Genomic DNA, 15792 nt, shown 5'->3' on the forward strand with positions numbered 1-15792 from the left:
CATAATAGCACCTAACCTACAACACATAATAACACCTAACCTACAACACACAATAACACCTAATCTTCAACACACAATAACACCTAACCTACAACACATAATAACACCTAACCTACAACACACAATAACACCTAACCTTCAACACACAATAATATATACACAATAACACCTAACCTTCAACACACAATAATATATACATAATAACACCTAACCTTCAACACACAATAATATATACATAATAACACCTAACCTTCAACACACAATAATATATACACAATAACACCTAACCTTCAACACACAATAACACCTAACCTTCAACACACAATAACACCTAACCTTCAACACACAATAACACCTAACCTTCAACACACAATAACACCTAACCTTCAACACACAATAATATATACATAATAGCACCTAACCTTCAACACACAATAATATATACACAATAACAACCAACCCCATTACTCTATGCAGCAGTGTAATAATATATACATAATAACAACCAACCCCATTACTCTATGCAGCAGTGTGATAATATATACATAATAACAACCAACCCCATTACTCTATGCAGCAGTGTGATAATATATACATAATAACAACCAACCCCATTACTCTATACAGCAGTGTGATAATATATACATAATAACAACCAACCCCATTACTCTATACAGCAGTGTGATAATATATACACAATAATAACCAACCCCATTACTCTATACAGCAGTGTGATAATATATACATAATAACAACCAACCCCATTACTCTATACAGCAGTGTGATAATATATACATAATAACAACCAACCCCATTACTCTATACAGCAGTGTGATAATATATACACAATAACAATCAACCCCATTACTCTATACAGCAGTGTGATAATATATACATAATAACAACCAACCCCATTACTCTATACAGCAGTGTGATAATATATACATAATAACAACCAACCCCATTACTCTATACAGCAGCGTAATAGATACATAACAACCAACCCCATTACTCTATACAGCAGTGTGATAATATATACATAATAACAACCAACCCCATTACTCTATACAGCAGTGTGATAATATATACATAATAACAACCAACCCCATTACTCTATACAGCAGTGTGATAATATATACATAATAACAACCAACCCCATTACTCTATACAGCAGTGTGATAATATATACATAATAACAACCAACCCCATTACTCTATACAGCAGTGTGATAATATATACATAATAACAACCAACCCCATTACTCTATACAGCAGTGTGATAATATATACATAATAACAACCAACCCCATTACTCTATACAGCAGCGATAATAGATAACAACCAACATTACTCTATACAACAACCAACCCCATTACTCTATACAGCAGTGTGATAATATATACACAATAACAACCAACCCCATTACTCTATACAGCAGTGTGATAATATATACATAATAACAACCAACCCCATTACTCTATACAGCAGTGTGATAATATATACATAATAACAACCAACCCCATTACTCTATACAGCAGTGTAATAATATATACATAATAACAACCAACCCCATTACTCTATACAGCAGTGTGATAATATATACATAATAACAACCAACCCCATTACTCTATACAGCAGTGTGATAATATATACATAATAACAACCAACCCCATTACTCTATACAGCAGCGTAATAGATACATAACAACCAACCCCATTACTCTATACAGCAGCGTAATAGATACATAACAACCAACCCCATTACTCTATACAGCAGTGTGATAATATATACATAATAACAACCAACCCCATTACTCTATACAGCAGTGTGATAATATATACATAATAACAACCAACCCCATTACTCTATACAGCAGTGTGATAATATATACATAATAACAACCAACCCCATTACTCTATACAGCAGTGTGATAATAATACATAATAACAACCAACCCCATTACTCTATACAGCAGTGTGATAATATATACATAATAACAACCAACCCCATTACTCTATACAGCAGCGTAATAGATACATAACAACCTACCCCATTACTCTATACAGCAGTGTGATAATATATACATAATAACAACCAACCCCATTACTCTATACAGCAGCGTAATAGATACATAACAACCAACCCCATTACTCTATGCAGCAGTGTGCATCTTACCCTGCTCTCAGCATCAGAAGGCTGGGACTCAATTTGACCGACGAGCCTGGAGAGGAGGGAGGGAGACGAGGGGAGGAGGGAGAGATACGAGGGGAGGAGGGAGAGATACGAGGGGAGGAGGGAGAGATACGAGGGGAGGAGGGAGAGATACGAGGGGAGGAGGGAGAGATACGAGGAGAGGAGGGAGACATACGAGGAGAGGAGGGAGACATACGAGGAGAGGAGGGAGACATACGAGGAGAGGAGGGAGACATACGAGGAGAGGAGGGATATATACGAGGAGAGGAGGGAGACATACGAGGAGAGGAGGGATATATACGAGGAGAGGGAGACATACGAGGAGAGGAGGGATATATACGAGGAGAGGAGGGAGAGATACGAGGAGAGGAGGGAGAGATACGAGGAGAGGAGGGATATATACGAGGAGAGGAGGGATATATACGAGGAGAGGAGGGAGACATACGAGGAGAGGAAGCAGCAGGTCTGTCTGTCCACACTAGACACTGGTCTTCCTAAAGGAGACAGAATGATAGTCTGTATGTTCTAACTAAATAAGAGCAATAATGGCTTCTTTTTGTAGGCACCAACTCCACCATGGTTAGACAAAGCCTATGGGGAAATTGAGTTTTTTTTGTTATTTAGGGGGATAAACACTGAAAATAAGGTCTGTAGAAAACACAGGCTTAGGAGATACTTTACGTTTTGTTTTAGGAGATAATCTTAAATCAATTAACGTCACTTGTTGTGAATTTTGAAGCATTTATGTAAACAAACAAAAAAAGACAAGAGGCTTTATATTTCATAAAGGTCATGTTAACCCCTAATCCTCCTAACCCCTAACGCTATCCCCAACCCCTAACCCTTAACTCCTAACCCTAATCCCAACCCTACCCCCCCTAACGCTATCCCCAACCCCTAACCCTTAACTCCTAACCCTAATCCCAACCCTAACCCCCCTACCCCTAATCCCAACCCTAACCCCAAACCCCCTAACCCTACCCCTAACCCTTAACCCTAACCCCCTAATCCCTAACCCCCAACCCCTAACCCTTAACCCCTAACCCTTCCCCATACTGTAGGAATGGGTGAACCAACCACCTGAATAACAAAGGCCATTTGCAGACCCTTTTATCCAAAGCAACTAACCCTTAACCTCCAACCCCTAACCCTAACCCCCCCTACCCCTAACCCCTAAACCTTAACCCCAACCCCTAACCCCCCTACCCCTACCCCTTAACCTTAACCCTAACCCTTCCCCATACTGTAGGAATGGGTGAACCAACCACCTGAATAACAAAGGCCATTTAGCAGACCCTTTTATCCAAAGCAACTTAATCATGAATGCGTACATTTTACGGGTGGTCCTGGGAAGTGTGTTAGATACCTTTCCTCTATGGCAGTGAGTAACCATGGTGACGGTTGCCTGGATACAGAAGCTACGTCTCTCTCTGTACTGAAGTCGCTCCACCTCCCACTTTAGCTCCGCCCCTCTCAGCAGGCCTAGTTCACCTACACACACAGTAAGAAACAGAAGACCAGAACAATAATATAAACGTGTGCAAAGCTGACATCAAGGTAAAGGGTGGCAACTACTGAAGAATCTCAAATATACGTTGATTTGTTTAACACTTTTTTGGTTACTACATGATTCCATATGTGTTATATCATAGTTTTGATGTCTTCACTATTATTCTACATCGTAGAAGATAGTAAAAAATAAAGAAAAACCCTGGAATGAGTAGGTGTCCAAACTTTTGACTGGTGCTGTATCTATGAGCTGGAAATCAAGAGTAAGCTAATTAGGACATCAAAGTTTATTTGTCACGTGAGCCGAATACAACAGGTCAGACCTTACAGTGAATCGCTTACTTACAATGTGCGAAAAAAAGGTGTGTGTGTGTAGGTAAGTAAAGAAAAAAAACAACAGTGAAAAGACAATTGAAAAAGGCTCCATTCTGACAGTTATTCAGGCCGATGAGGTCCATTCTGACAGTTATTCAGACTGATTGAGGTCCATTCTGACAGTTATTCAGGCTGATTGAGGTCCATTCTGACAGTTATTCAGGCTGATTGAGGTCCATTCTGACAGTTATTCAGGCCGATGAGGTCCATTCTGACAGTTATTCAGGCTGATTGAGGTCCATTCTGACAGTTATTCAGGCTGATTGAGGTCCATTCTGACAGTTATTCCATTTCCATTCTGACAGTTATTCAGGCTGATTGAGGTCCATTCTGACAGTTATTCAGGCTGATTGAGGTCCATTCTGACAGTTATTCAGGCTGATTGAGAGGGTAGTATGCACTACAACAGAGGGTAGTGCATACGGCCCAGTACATCACTGGGGCCAAGCTTCCTGCCATCCATCTATACCAGGCAGTGTCAGAGGAAGGCCCTAAAAATTGTCAAAGACCTCAAACCACCCCAGTCATAGACGGTTCTCTCTACTACTGCATGGCAAGCGGTACCGGAGTGCCAAGTCTAGGACAAAAAGGCTTCTCAACAGTTTTTACCCCCAAGAAATAACACTCCTGAACAGGTAACCAAATGGTTACCAGGACTATTTGCATCGTGTGCCCCCCCCACAACCCCTCTTTTACGCTGCTGCTACTCTCTGTTTATTATCTATGCATAGTCCCTTTAACTCTATCTACATGTACATATTACCTCAATTACCTTGACTAAACAGTGCACCGGCACATTGACTCTGTACCGTAATACCCTGTATATAGTCTCCACGTGGACTCTGTACCGTAATACACTGTATATAGCCTCCACATTGACTCTGTACCATAATACCCTGTATATAGCCTCCACATTGACTCTGTACCATAATACCCTGTATATAGCCTCCACATTGACTCTGTACCATAATACCCTGTATACAGCCTCCACATTAACTCTGTACCGGTACCCCCTGTATATAGCCTCCACATTGACTCTGTACCGTAATACCCTGTATATAGCCTCCACATTGACTCTGTACCGTAATACCCTGTATATAGCCTCCACATTGACTCTGTACCGTAATACCCTGTATATAGCCTCCACATTGACTGTATAAAGTCTCGCTGTTGTTATTTTACTGCTCTTTAATTACTTGTTACTTTTATTCCTTACTCTTATTCTCTTTTTTTAAATTGCATTGTTGGTTAAGTGCTCATATGTTTCACCTGTTGTCTTTCCATTGAATACTTCTTCTTTTTCCTCCCTTAGGCGTCTCACATTGCAATGTATTGCCCTGGCCACATCTGCAGTCCTCCTTGCCTAAGGCACGTAGATGAATATGGATTCTTTTGGTGTTTATCAGAGTCAGTAGTAAGGCCTCTTTAGTGTCTTAAGTTTTCATAACTGTGACCTTAATTGCCTATCGTCTGTAAGCTGTTAGTGTCTTAACGACCGTTCCACATGTTCATTAATTGTTTATGGTTCATTAAACAAGCATGGGAAACAGTGTTAAAACCCTTTACAATGAAGATCTGTGAAGTTATTTGGATTTTTACTAATTATCTTTGAAAGACAGAGTCCTGAAAAAGGGCCTTTTTTGCTGAATTTACAGTCAACTAACCTGGATAAACTAGAAACTCAGTCATACCTTTTCTGTTCTTCATGTAGGCTTCCAGGGAGACGGGAGGGGGCGGGTAGATGAAGTATCCACCAACCACAGCCCTGCTCAGCACCTGTCTGTCATCCACGCTCCGCAGCCATCGGACAAACTGACGCACTGGGTGGAGCTTCCTGTAGGGCATCACTGAGTGGTGGCCAGAACCTAGAGGTTAACCAATCAGCATCAAGAACTGGGAATGTGTGTTACCAGTACAGTAGACCTTTGTGTGTGCGTGTGTGTAGGTAGTGTGTGTGTATTTGTATTTATTATGGATCCCCATTAGTTCCTGCCAAGGCAGCAGCTACTCTTCCTGGGGTTTATTATGGATCCCCATTAGTTCCTGCCAAGGCAGCAGCTACTCTTCCTGGGGTTTATTATGGATCCCCATTAGTTCCTGCCAAGGCAGCAGCTACTCTTCCTGGGGTTTATTATGGATCCCCATTAGTTCATGTCAAGGCAGCAGCTACTCTTCCTGGGGTTTATTATGGATCCCCATTAGTTCCTGCCAAGGCAGCAGCTACTCTTCCTGGGGTTTATTATGGATCCCCATTAGTTCCTGCCAAGACAGCAGCTACTCTTCCTGGGGTTTATTATGGATCCCCATTAGTTCCTGCCAAGACAGCAGCTACTCTTCCTGGGGTTTATTATGGATCCCCATTAGTTCCTGCCAAGGCAGCAGCTACTCTTCCTGGGGTTTATTATGGATCCCCATTAGTTCCTGCCAAGGCAGCAGCTACTCTTCCTGGGGTTTATTATGGATCCCCATTAGTTCCTGTCAAGGCGGCAGCTACTCTTCCTGGGGTTTATTATGGATCCCCATTAGTTCCTGCCAAGGCAGCAGCTACTCTTCCTGGGGTTTATTATGGATCCCCATTAGTTCCTGCCAAGGCAGCAGCTACTCTTCCTGGGGTTTATTATGGATCCCCATTAGTTCCTGCCAAGGCAGCAGCTACTCTTCCTGGGGTTTATTATGGATCCCCATTAGTTCCTGCCAAGGCAGCAGCTACTCTTCCTGGGGTCCAGCAACATTAAGGCAGTTATACAATTTTAAAAACATTACAATACATTTACAACACATTAAGTATGTGCCCTCAGGCCCCTACTCCACTATCATGTATATCATGTACATGTAGTCATGGCTCTATGTAGTACTGTGGAATAGAGTTCCATGTAGTCATGGCTCTATGTAGTACTGTGGAATAGAGTTCCATGTAGTCATGGCTCTATGTAGTACTGTGGAATAGAGTTCCATGTAGTCATGTCTCTATGTAGTACTGTGGAATAGAGTTCCATGTAGTCATGGCTCTATGTAGTACTGTGGAATAGAGTTCCATGTAGTCATGGTTCTATGTAGTACTGTGGAATAGAGTTCCATGTAGTCATGGCTCTATGTAGTACTGTGGAATAGAGTTCCATGTAGTCATGGCTCTATGTAGTACTGTGGAATAGAGTTCCATGTAGTCATGGCTCTATGTAGTACTGTGGAAAAGAGTTCCATGTAGTCATGGCTCTATGTAGTACTGTGGAATAGAGTTCCCTGTAGTCATGTCTCTATGTAGTACTGTGGAATAGAGTTCCCTGTAGTCATGTCTCTATGTAGTACTGTGGAATAGAGTTCCATGTAGTCATGGCTCTATGTAGTACTGTGGAATAGAGTTCCATGTAGTCATGGCTCTATGTAGTACTGTGGAATAGAGTTCCATGTAGTCATGGCTCTATGTAGTACTGTGGAATAGAGTTCCATGTAGTCATGGCTCTATGTAGTACTGTGGAATAGAGTTCCTGTAGTCATGGCTCTATGTAGTACTGTGGAATAGAGTTCCATGTAGTCATGGCTCTATGTAGTACTGTGGAATAGAGTTCCATGTAGTCATGGCTCTATGTAGTACTGTGGAATAGAGTTCCCTGTAGTCATGGCTCTATGTAGTACTGTGGAATAGAGTTCCCTGTAGTCATGGCTCTATGTAGTACTGTGGAATAGAGTTCCATGTAGTCATGGCTCTATGTAGTACTGTGCGCCTCCCATAGTCTGTTCTGGACTTGGGGACTGTGAAGAGACCTCTGGTGGCATGTCTTGTGGGGTGTGCATGGGAGTCTGAGCTGTGTGCTCGTAGTTTTCAGGTAGTGTGTGTGTGTTACCTGTGCAGTAGATCTGTGTTTAGGTAGTGTGTAGGTAGCATGTGTGTGTTACCTGTGCAGTAGATCTGTGTTTAGGTAGTGTGTAGGCAGCGTGTGTGTGTGTGTGTTAACTGTGCAGTAGATCTGTGTGTAGGTAGTTTGTAGGTAGCGTGTGTGTGTTACCTGTGCAGTAGATCTGTGTGTAGGTAGTTTGTAGGTAGCGTGTGTGTGTGTTACCTGTGCAGTAGATCTGTGTGTAGGTAGTTTGTAGGTAGCGTGTGTGTGTTACCTGTGCAGTAGATCTGTGTGTAGGTAGTGTGTAGGCAGCGTGTGTGTGTGTGTTAACTGTGCAGTAGATCTGTGTGTGTAGTTTAGATCTGTGTGTTACCTGTGGTAGAGTTTGTAGTTTGTAGGTAGCGTGTGTGTGTTACCTGTGCAGTAGATCTGTGTGTAGGTAGTGTGTAGGCAGCGTGTGTGTGTGTGTTAACTGTGCAGTAGATCTGTGTGTAGGTAGTTTGTAGGTAGCGTGTGTGTGTTACCTGTGCAGTAGATCTGTGTGTAGGTAGTTTGTAGGTAGCGTGTGTGTGTTACCTGTGCAGTAGATCTGTGTGTAGGTAGTTTGTAGGTAGCGTGTGTGTGTGTTACCTGTGCAGTAGATCTGTGTGTAGGTAGTGTTGGTGAGGTAACAGCAGGATGAATCTCCAACCATCTGGAGTCTGGTACACACCACTACGGACACTACAGAGACACAGAGAAAGAATCAGTTATAGAACCCATTGCCCTTCATGGTTGTGAGGTCTGGGGTCCGCTCACCAACCAAGATTTCACCAAATGGGACAAACACCAAATTGAGACTCTGCAAAAGAAATCCAACGTAGAACACCAAATAATGCAGAGCAGAATAAGGCCGATACTAATGATCAAAATCCAGAAAAGAGCTGTTAAATTCTACAACCACCTAAAAGGAAGTGATTCCCAAACCTTCCATAACAAAGCCATCACCTACAGAGAGATGAACCTGGAGAAGAGCCCCCTAAGCAAGCTGGTCCTGGGGCTCTGTTCACAAACACAAACACACCCTACAGAGCCATCACCTACAGAGAGATGAACCTGGAGAAGAGTCCCCTAAGCAAGCTGGTCCTGGGGCTCTGTTCATAAACACAAACACACCCTACAGAGCCATCACCTACAGAGAGATGAACCTGGAGAAGAGTCCCCTAAGCAAGCTGGTCCTGGGGCTCTGTTCACAAACAGACCCCACAGAGCCCCAGGACAGCAACACAATTAGACCCAACCAAGTCATGAGAAAACAAAAATAATATTCTTTCCAATGTGTCAAGTAATTAACAAAAAAAACTGAGCAAACTAGAATGCTATTTGGCCCTAAACAGAGTGTACAGTTGTGGCAAAACGTTTTGAGAATGACACAAATATTAATTTCCACAAAGTTTGCTGCCGAGCCACTTAGTTATCACTTTTACATTATGGAAAGGTGCTCCATCATGCTGGAAAAGGCATTGTTGGTCACAAGACTGCTCCTGGATGGTTGGGAGAAGTTGCTCTCGGAGGATGTGTTGGTACCATTCTTTATTCATGGCTGTGGTCTTAGGCATGTTGTGAGTGAGCCCACTCCCTTGGCTGAGAAGCAACCCCACACATGAAAGGTCTCAGGATGCTTTACTGTTGGCATGACACAGGACCGATGGTAGCGCTCACCTTGTCTTCTCCGGACAAGCTTTTTTCAGAATGCCCCAAACAATCGGAAAGGGGATTTATCAGAGAAAATGACTTTACCCCAGTCCTCAGCAGTCCAATCTCTGTACCTTTTGCAGAATATCAGTCTGTCCCTGATGTTTTCCTGGAGAGAAGTGGCTTCTTTCCTGCCCTTCTTGACACCAGGCCATCCTCCAAAAGACTTCGCCTCGCTGTGCGTGCAGATGCACTCACACCTGCCTGCTGCCATTCCTGAGCAAGCTCTGTTCTGGTGGTGCCCCGATCCCGCAGCTGAATCAACTTTAGGAGACGATCCTGGAGCTTGCTGGACTTTCTTGGGCGCCCTGAAGCATTCTTCACAACAATTGAACCGCTCTCCTTGAAGTTCTTGATGATCTGATCTCCGACCACTACCTTGTATCCTTTTCCCTCTCGCTCTCATCCAACACCTCCCACACTGCCCCTACTCGGATGGTATCGCGCCGTCCCAACCTTCGCTCTCTCTCCCCCGCTACTCTCTCCTCTTCCATCCTATCATCTCTTCCCTCCGCTCAAACCTTCTCCAACCTATCTCCTGATTCTGCCTCCTCAACCCTCCTCTCCTCCCTCTCTGCATCCCTTGACTCTCTATGTCCCCTATCCTCCAGGCCGGCTCGGTCCTCCCCTCCCGCTCCGTGGCTCGATGACTCATTGCGAGCTCACAGAACAGGGCTCCGGGCAGCCGAGCGGAAATGGAGGAAAACTCGCCTCCCTGCGGACCTGGCATCCTTTCACTCCCTCCTCTCTACATTTTCCTCCTCGGTCTCTGCTGCTAAAGCCACTTTCTACCACGCTAAATTCCAAGCATCTGCCTCTAACCCTAGGAAGCTCTTTGCCACCTTCTCCTCCCTCCTGAATCCTCCTCCCCCTCCCCCCCTTCCTCCCTCTCTGCAGATGACTTCGTCAACCATTTTGAAAAGAAGGTCGACGACATCCGATCCTCGTTTGCTAAGTCAAACGACTCCGCTGGTTCTGCTCACACTGCCCTACCTGTGCTCTGACCTCTTTCTCCCTCTCTCCAGATGAAATCTCGCGTCTTGACGGCCGGCCGGCCGCCCAACAACCTGCCCGCTTGACCCTATCCCCTCCTCTCTTCTCCAGACCATTTCCGGAGACCTTCTCCCTTACCTCACCTCGCTCATCAACTCATCCCTGACTGCTGGCTACGTCCCTTCCGTCTTCAAGAGAGCGAGAGTTGCACCCCTTCTGAAAAAACCTACACTCGATCCCTCCGATGTCAACAATTACAGACCAGTATCCCTTCTTTCTTTTCTCTCCAAAACTCTTGAACGTGCCGTCCTTGGCCAGCTCTCCCGCTATCTCTCTCTGAATGACCTTCTTGATCCAAATCAGTCAGGTTTCAAGACTAGTCATTCAACTGAGACTGCTCTCCTCTGTATCACGGAGGCGCTCCGCACTGCTAAAGCTAACTCTCTCTCCTCTGCTCTCATCCTTCTAGATCTATCGGCTGCCTTCGATACTGTGAACCATCAGATCCTCCTCTCCACCCTCTCCGAGTTGGGCATCTCCGGCGCGGCCCACGCTTGGATTGCGTCCTACCTGACAGGTCGCTCCTACCAGGTGGCGTGGCGAGAATCTGTCTCCTCACCACGCGCTCTCACCACTGGTGTCCCCCAGGGCTCTGTTCTTGGCCCTCTCCTATTCTCGCTATACACCAAGTCACTTGGCTCTGTCATAACCTCACATGGTCTCTCCTATCATTGCTATGCAGACGACACACAATTAATCTTCTCCTTTCCCCCTTCTGATGACCAGGTGGCGAATCGCATCTCTGCATGTCTGGCAGACATATCAGTGTGGATGACGGATCACCACATCAAGCTGAACCTCGGCTAGACGGAGCTGCTCTTCCTCCCGGGGAAGGACTGCCCGTTCCATGATCTCGCCATCACGGTTGACAACTCCATTGTGTCCTCCTCCCAGAGCGCCAAGAACCTTGGCGTGATCCTGGACAACACCTTGTCGTTCTCAACCAACATCAAGGCGGTGGCCCGTTCCTGTAGGTTCATGCTCTACAACATCCGCAGAGTACGACCCTGCCTCACACAGGAAGCGGCGCAGGTCCTAATCCAGGCACTTGTCATCTCCCGTCTGGATTACTGCAACTCGCTGTTGGCTGGGCTCCCTGCCTGTGCCATTAAACCCCTTCAACTCATCCAGAACGCCGCAGCCCGTCTGGTGTTCAACCTTCCCAAGTTCTCTCACGTCACCCCGCTCCTCCGTTCTCTCCACTGGCTTCCAGTTGAAGCTCGCATCCGCTACAAGACCATGGTGCTTGCCTACGGAGCTGTGAGGGGAACGGCACCTCAGTACCTCCAGGCTCTGATCAGGCCCTACACCCAAACAAGGGCACTGCGTTCATCCACCTCTGGCCTGCTCGCCTCCCTACCACTGAGGAAGTACAGCTCCCGCTCAGCCCAGTCAAAACTGTTCGCTGCTCTGGCCCCCCAATGGTGGAACAAACTCCCTCACGACGCCAGGACAGCGGAGTCAATCACCACCTTCCGGAGACACCTGAAACCCCACCTCTTTAAGGAATACCTAGGATAGGATAAGTAATCCCTCTCACCCCCCCCCTTTAAGATTTAGATGCACTATTGTAAAGTGACTGTTCCAATGGATGTCATAAGGTGAATGCACCAATTTGTAAGTCGCTCTGGATAAGAGCGTCTGCTAAATGACTTAAATGTAAATGTAAAATCTGATAAATGGTTGATTTAGGTGTAATCTTACTGGCAGCAATATCATTGCCTGTGAAGCCCTTTTTGTGCAAAGCAATGATGACGGCATGTGTTTCCTTGCAGGTAACCATGGTTGACAGAGGAAGAACAATGATTCCAAGCACCACCCTCCTTTTGAAGCTTCCAGTCTGTTATTCGAACTCAATCAGCATGACAGAATGATCTCCAGCCTTGTCTTCGTCAATACTCACACCAGTGTTAACGAGAGAATCACTGACATGATGTCAGCTGGTCCCTTTGTGGCAGGGCTGAAATGCAGTGGAAATGTTTTGGGGGGATTCAGTTCATTTGCATTGCAAAGAGGGACTTTGCAATTAATTGCAATTCATCTGATCACTCTTCATAACATTCTGGAGTATATGCAAATTGACATCATACAAACTGAGGCAGCAGACTTTGTGAAAATTAATATTTGTGTCATTCTCAAAACTTTCGAACACAACTGTACTGTACACAGTGGCAGAATGACTGACCCAAATTTAAGGAAATCTTTGACTATGTACAGACTCAGTGAGCATAGCCTTGCTCTCAAGAGAAGACAGGCTATGTGCACACTGCCTACAAAATGAGGTGGAAACTGAGCTACACTTCCTAACCTCCTGCCCCATGTATGACCATATTAGAGAGACATATTTCCCTCAGATTACACAGATACACAAAGAATTTGAAAACAAATCCACTTTTGATAAACCCTCATTTCTACTGGGTGAAATTCCAGTGTTCCATCACAGCATAATGATTTGTGACCTGTTGCCACGAGAAAAGGGCAACCAGTGAAGAACAAACTGTCACGACTTCCGCCTTTCCTTTTCCATTTGTTTTGTCTTGTTTTCCTGGTTCACATTCCCTCATCAGACTAAACGTATAATAATCCTCTGTTTCCCCCATGTCTGTGTGTGGAACAGTTCTTTGTGTAACACTACTGGTTTGTTTCAAACCTAGGTCTGTTTGTTTTGTTTAATCCGGTTCTTGTTACCGTGGTTGTGCATTGTGCTGCCTCGCCTGTGCCTTTGGGCCAGGGTGTAAATTAAAGTTCTCCTGTTACCACCCAGCTCTGCTCTCCTGTAACTTTGGGCCAGGGTGGATATTAAAACTGTTACCACCCAGCTCTGCTCTCCTGCGCCTGACTTCCCGGCAACCAGTCACGTTACACAAACACCATTGTAAATACAACCCATATTTACGTTTATTTATTTTCCCTTTTGTACTTTAACCATTTGTACATCGTTACAACACTGTATATATATATATATAAGATTTGTAATGTCTTTATTCTTTTTGGAACTTCTGTGAGTGTAATGTTCATTTTTAATTGTTTATTTCACTTTTGTATATTATCTATTTCACTTGCTTTGGCAATGTTAATATATCTTTCCCAAGGCAATAAAGCCCCTTAAGTTGAATTGAATTGAGAGAGCGATCGGGAGACAGTTGAGGGGAGGCATGAGTAGAGTATAGGAGGAGTCCGTGTGTGTGTGTGTGTGTGTGTGTGTGTGTGTGTGTGTGTGTGTGTGTGTGTGTGTGTGTGTGTGTGTGTGTGTGTGTGTGTGTGTGTGTGTGTGTGTGTGTGTGTGTGTGTGTGTGTGTGTATTATCTCACGTGGGAGTATCTTGTTGTGTGTCTCTGGTTGAGACGTTGAGAAGAGCTTTATCATGATTGGTTGATCAGAAGTCCCGTCGTCCAATCGGAGCCACCGATACTCCAACAGCTCTTTTCCCTGTCCATCTGCATGAGGAAGATATCATCATCGTCACCACCATCCTCATCAGTCACCATCAGTGAGTCCTCTCTACAGTGTGCTCTCTCTCGTAGAGGGGGACTGTCATGACTCTCTACAGTGTGCTCTCTCTCATAGAGGGGGAGTGTCATGACTCTCTACAGTGTGCTCTCTCTCATAGAGGGGGAGTGTCATGACTCTCTACAGTGTGCTCTCTCTCATAGAGGGGGAGTGTCATGACTCTCTACAGTGTTCTCTCTCTCAAGAGGGGGGGGGGGGACTGTTTTATGGCGGTCGTAAAATACCCATATGCTCTGTAGTGTTCGAGGTTGGAATGTAAACTGTGGAACACAGAGAGACACTTAGACAATCAGAAGTTTGGATAATTAAACAATATTTATATTTTTGAGAATGTGGGAATGGTCTGTGGACAATGCTGTCAAAGTTGTTTAAATTGGTGACCTCATGGTGACCTCATGGTGACCTCATGAAAGACAGGAGACCCACATGACTGTATCTCTGCTTGTGTTTTCAATGATCAGACTCACATCTAGATGTTGGATAAAATGAATGACTGAATATGAAACTATTTGTGAAAAGATGTAATGTTAGCCTTCTAAATGAGAATTGTTCTTCATGTAAAAAAGTGAACTAGTCAGTGGGCACGCCCCCCGAGAGGCCAGACATTACATCATGGAACCGCCCCTTCTTCCACAGAGTATAAAACCCACTTCTGACTAAATTTACATTAAGTCAGAGAACGCCGGGACGGATGGCTACGATTCTATAGGCCACTGGACCACACAAACCACGATGTAAGCTAAGGTGGCAAATGGTTGAATTTCTAAGACCAGAAAATATGAAGTGGTTGGCACTACAACTCTACCAAAAGGACAAGACCATACAGTGTGGAGCATTGGCGACACGGCTGGAAATGGTTCAACTATCGAGACTATCAGAAGTAAGAAATCCTAGGACGTCAAACTAACCGTGTGTAGCTGGAAATGTACGAAGCCTAGGACAAGAATACAGGCAACCGCCGAAACATCAATCATATGCGACAACATTGGGTACGCCTGACGTATCCATTATAACCAGAGACTTTTCTGTCTACTCTCTCCAGCAGATGGACCGGCCGACCACAGAGGGACACAACAAGACATACACTCGGAAATATATAAATTGCCATTTATTTTCGAATGAGCGGTTGTTCATTTTCAAAGTACTAGCGATTTCTGAGTGTAGTAATCAGCTATGAGTCTCTCGCTCTTGAGCGTTCCCCACCCCTTTCCTTTGTCTACCATGTTACAGACTATAGTAGACTACTGTAGTTATTCTCTATGAGTGTAGTTATCAGCTATGAGTCTCCCGCTTTTGAGCAGTCCCCACCCCCTTTCCTTTGTCTACCAAGCCGTCATATCAGTTTGGTCCGCTAGGGACTTTTTCTTTGTATCATGTAGTAACCAATGTATGACCTATTGTGTGTTTATGTAATTATGTGATTAAGTTAGTTAGTAAAATAATTTAGCCCATTTGTATATCGCAGATTCATGATTCTATGCTAGGGTTAGTGCAGATATCCAAGGGTTTGCGACGTTCAGTAATGAGAACTGATGCGGTAATAATACATTAATAAGTGACTGTAATCGATAAGATATGAAAGC

The 15792-nt window shown here is 44.5% G+C and overlaps 2 protein-coding genes across 3 annotated transcripts in view; both read right to left on the bottom strand.

Moving 5' to 3' along the window:
- LOC124007649 overlaps positions 1–2345 on the bottom strand; it is a 36825-nt gene extending 34480 nt beyond the window's left edge. For both annotated transcript variants that reach the window (XM_046318312.1, XM_046318310.1), the window contains exon 1: positions 2175–2345. In XM_046318312.1, the coding sequence (XP_046174268.1) occupies positions 2175–2188 (14 nt within the window). In that variant the 5' untranslated portion in view covers positions 2189–2345. The remainder of the gene's footprint in view (positions 1–2174) is intronic.
- A 324-nt stretch (positions 2346–2669) lies between these two features.
- The window catches only part of LOC124008430 (RPA-related protein RADX-like), a 52422-nt gene continuing 39299 nt past the window's right edge, over positions 2670–15792 (bottom strand). Inside the window, exons 7-12 of the mRNA XM_046319701.1 lie at positions 14011–14136; positions 8543–8635; positions 5768–5941; positions 5346–5439; positions 3559–3683; positions 2670–2686 (exon numbers count right to left, since the gene is read on the bottom strand). Coding sequence (XP_046175657.1) covers positions 3680–3683; positions 5346–5439; positions 5768–5941; positions 8543–8635; positions 14011–14136 — 491 coding nt within the window. The 3' untranslated portion in view covers positions 2670–2686; positions 3559–3679. The remainder of the gene's footprint in view (positions 2687–3558; positions 3684–5345; positions 5440–5767; positions 5942–8542; positions 8636–14010; positions 14137–15792) is intronic.

The sequence above is a fragment of the Oncorhynchus gorbuscha genome, linkage group LG21 (genome assembly GCF_021184085.1).
Source record: "Oncorhynchus gorbuscha isolate QuinsamMale2020 ecotype Even-year linkage group LG21, OgorEven_v1.0, whole genome shotgun sequence".
NCBI lineage: Eukaryota > Metazoa > Chordata > Actinopteri > Salmoniformes > Salmonidae > Oncorhynchus > Oncorhynchus gorbuscha.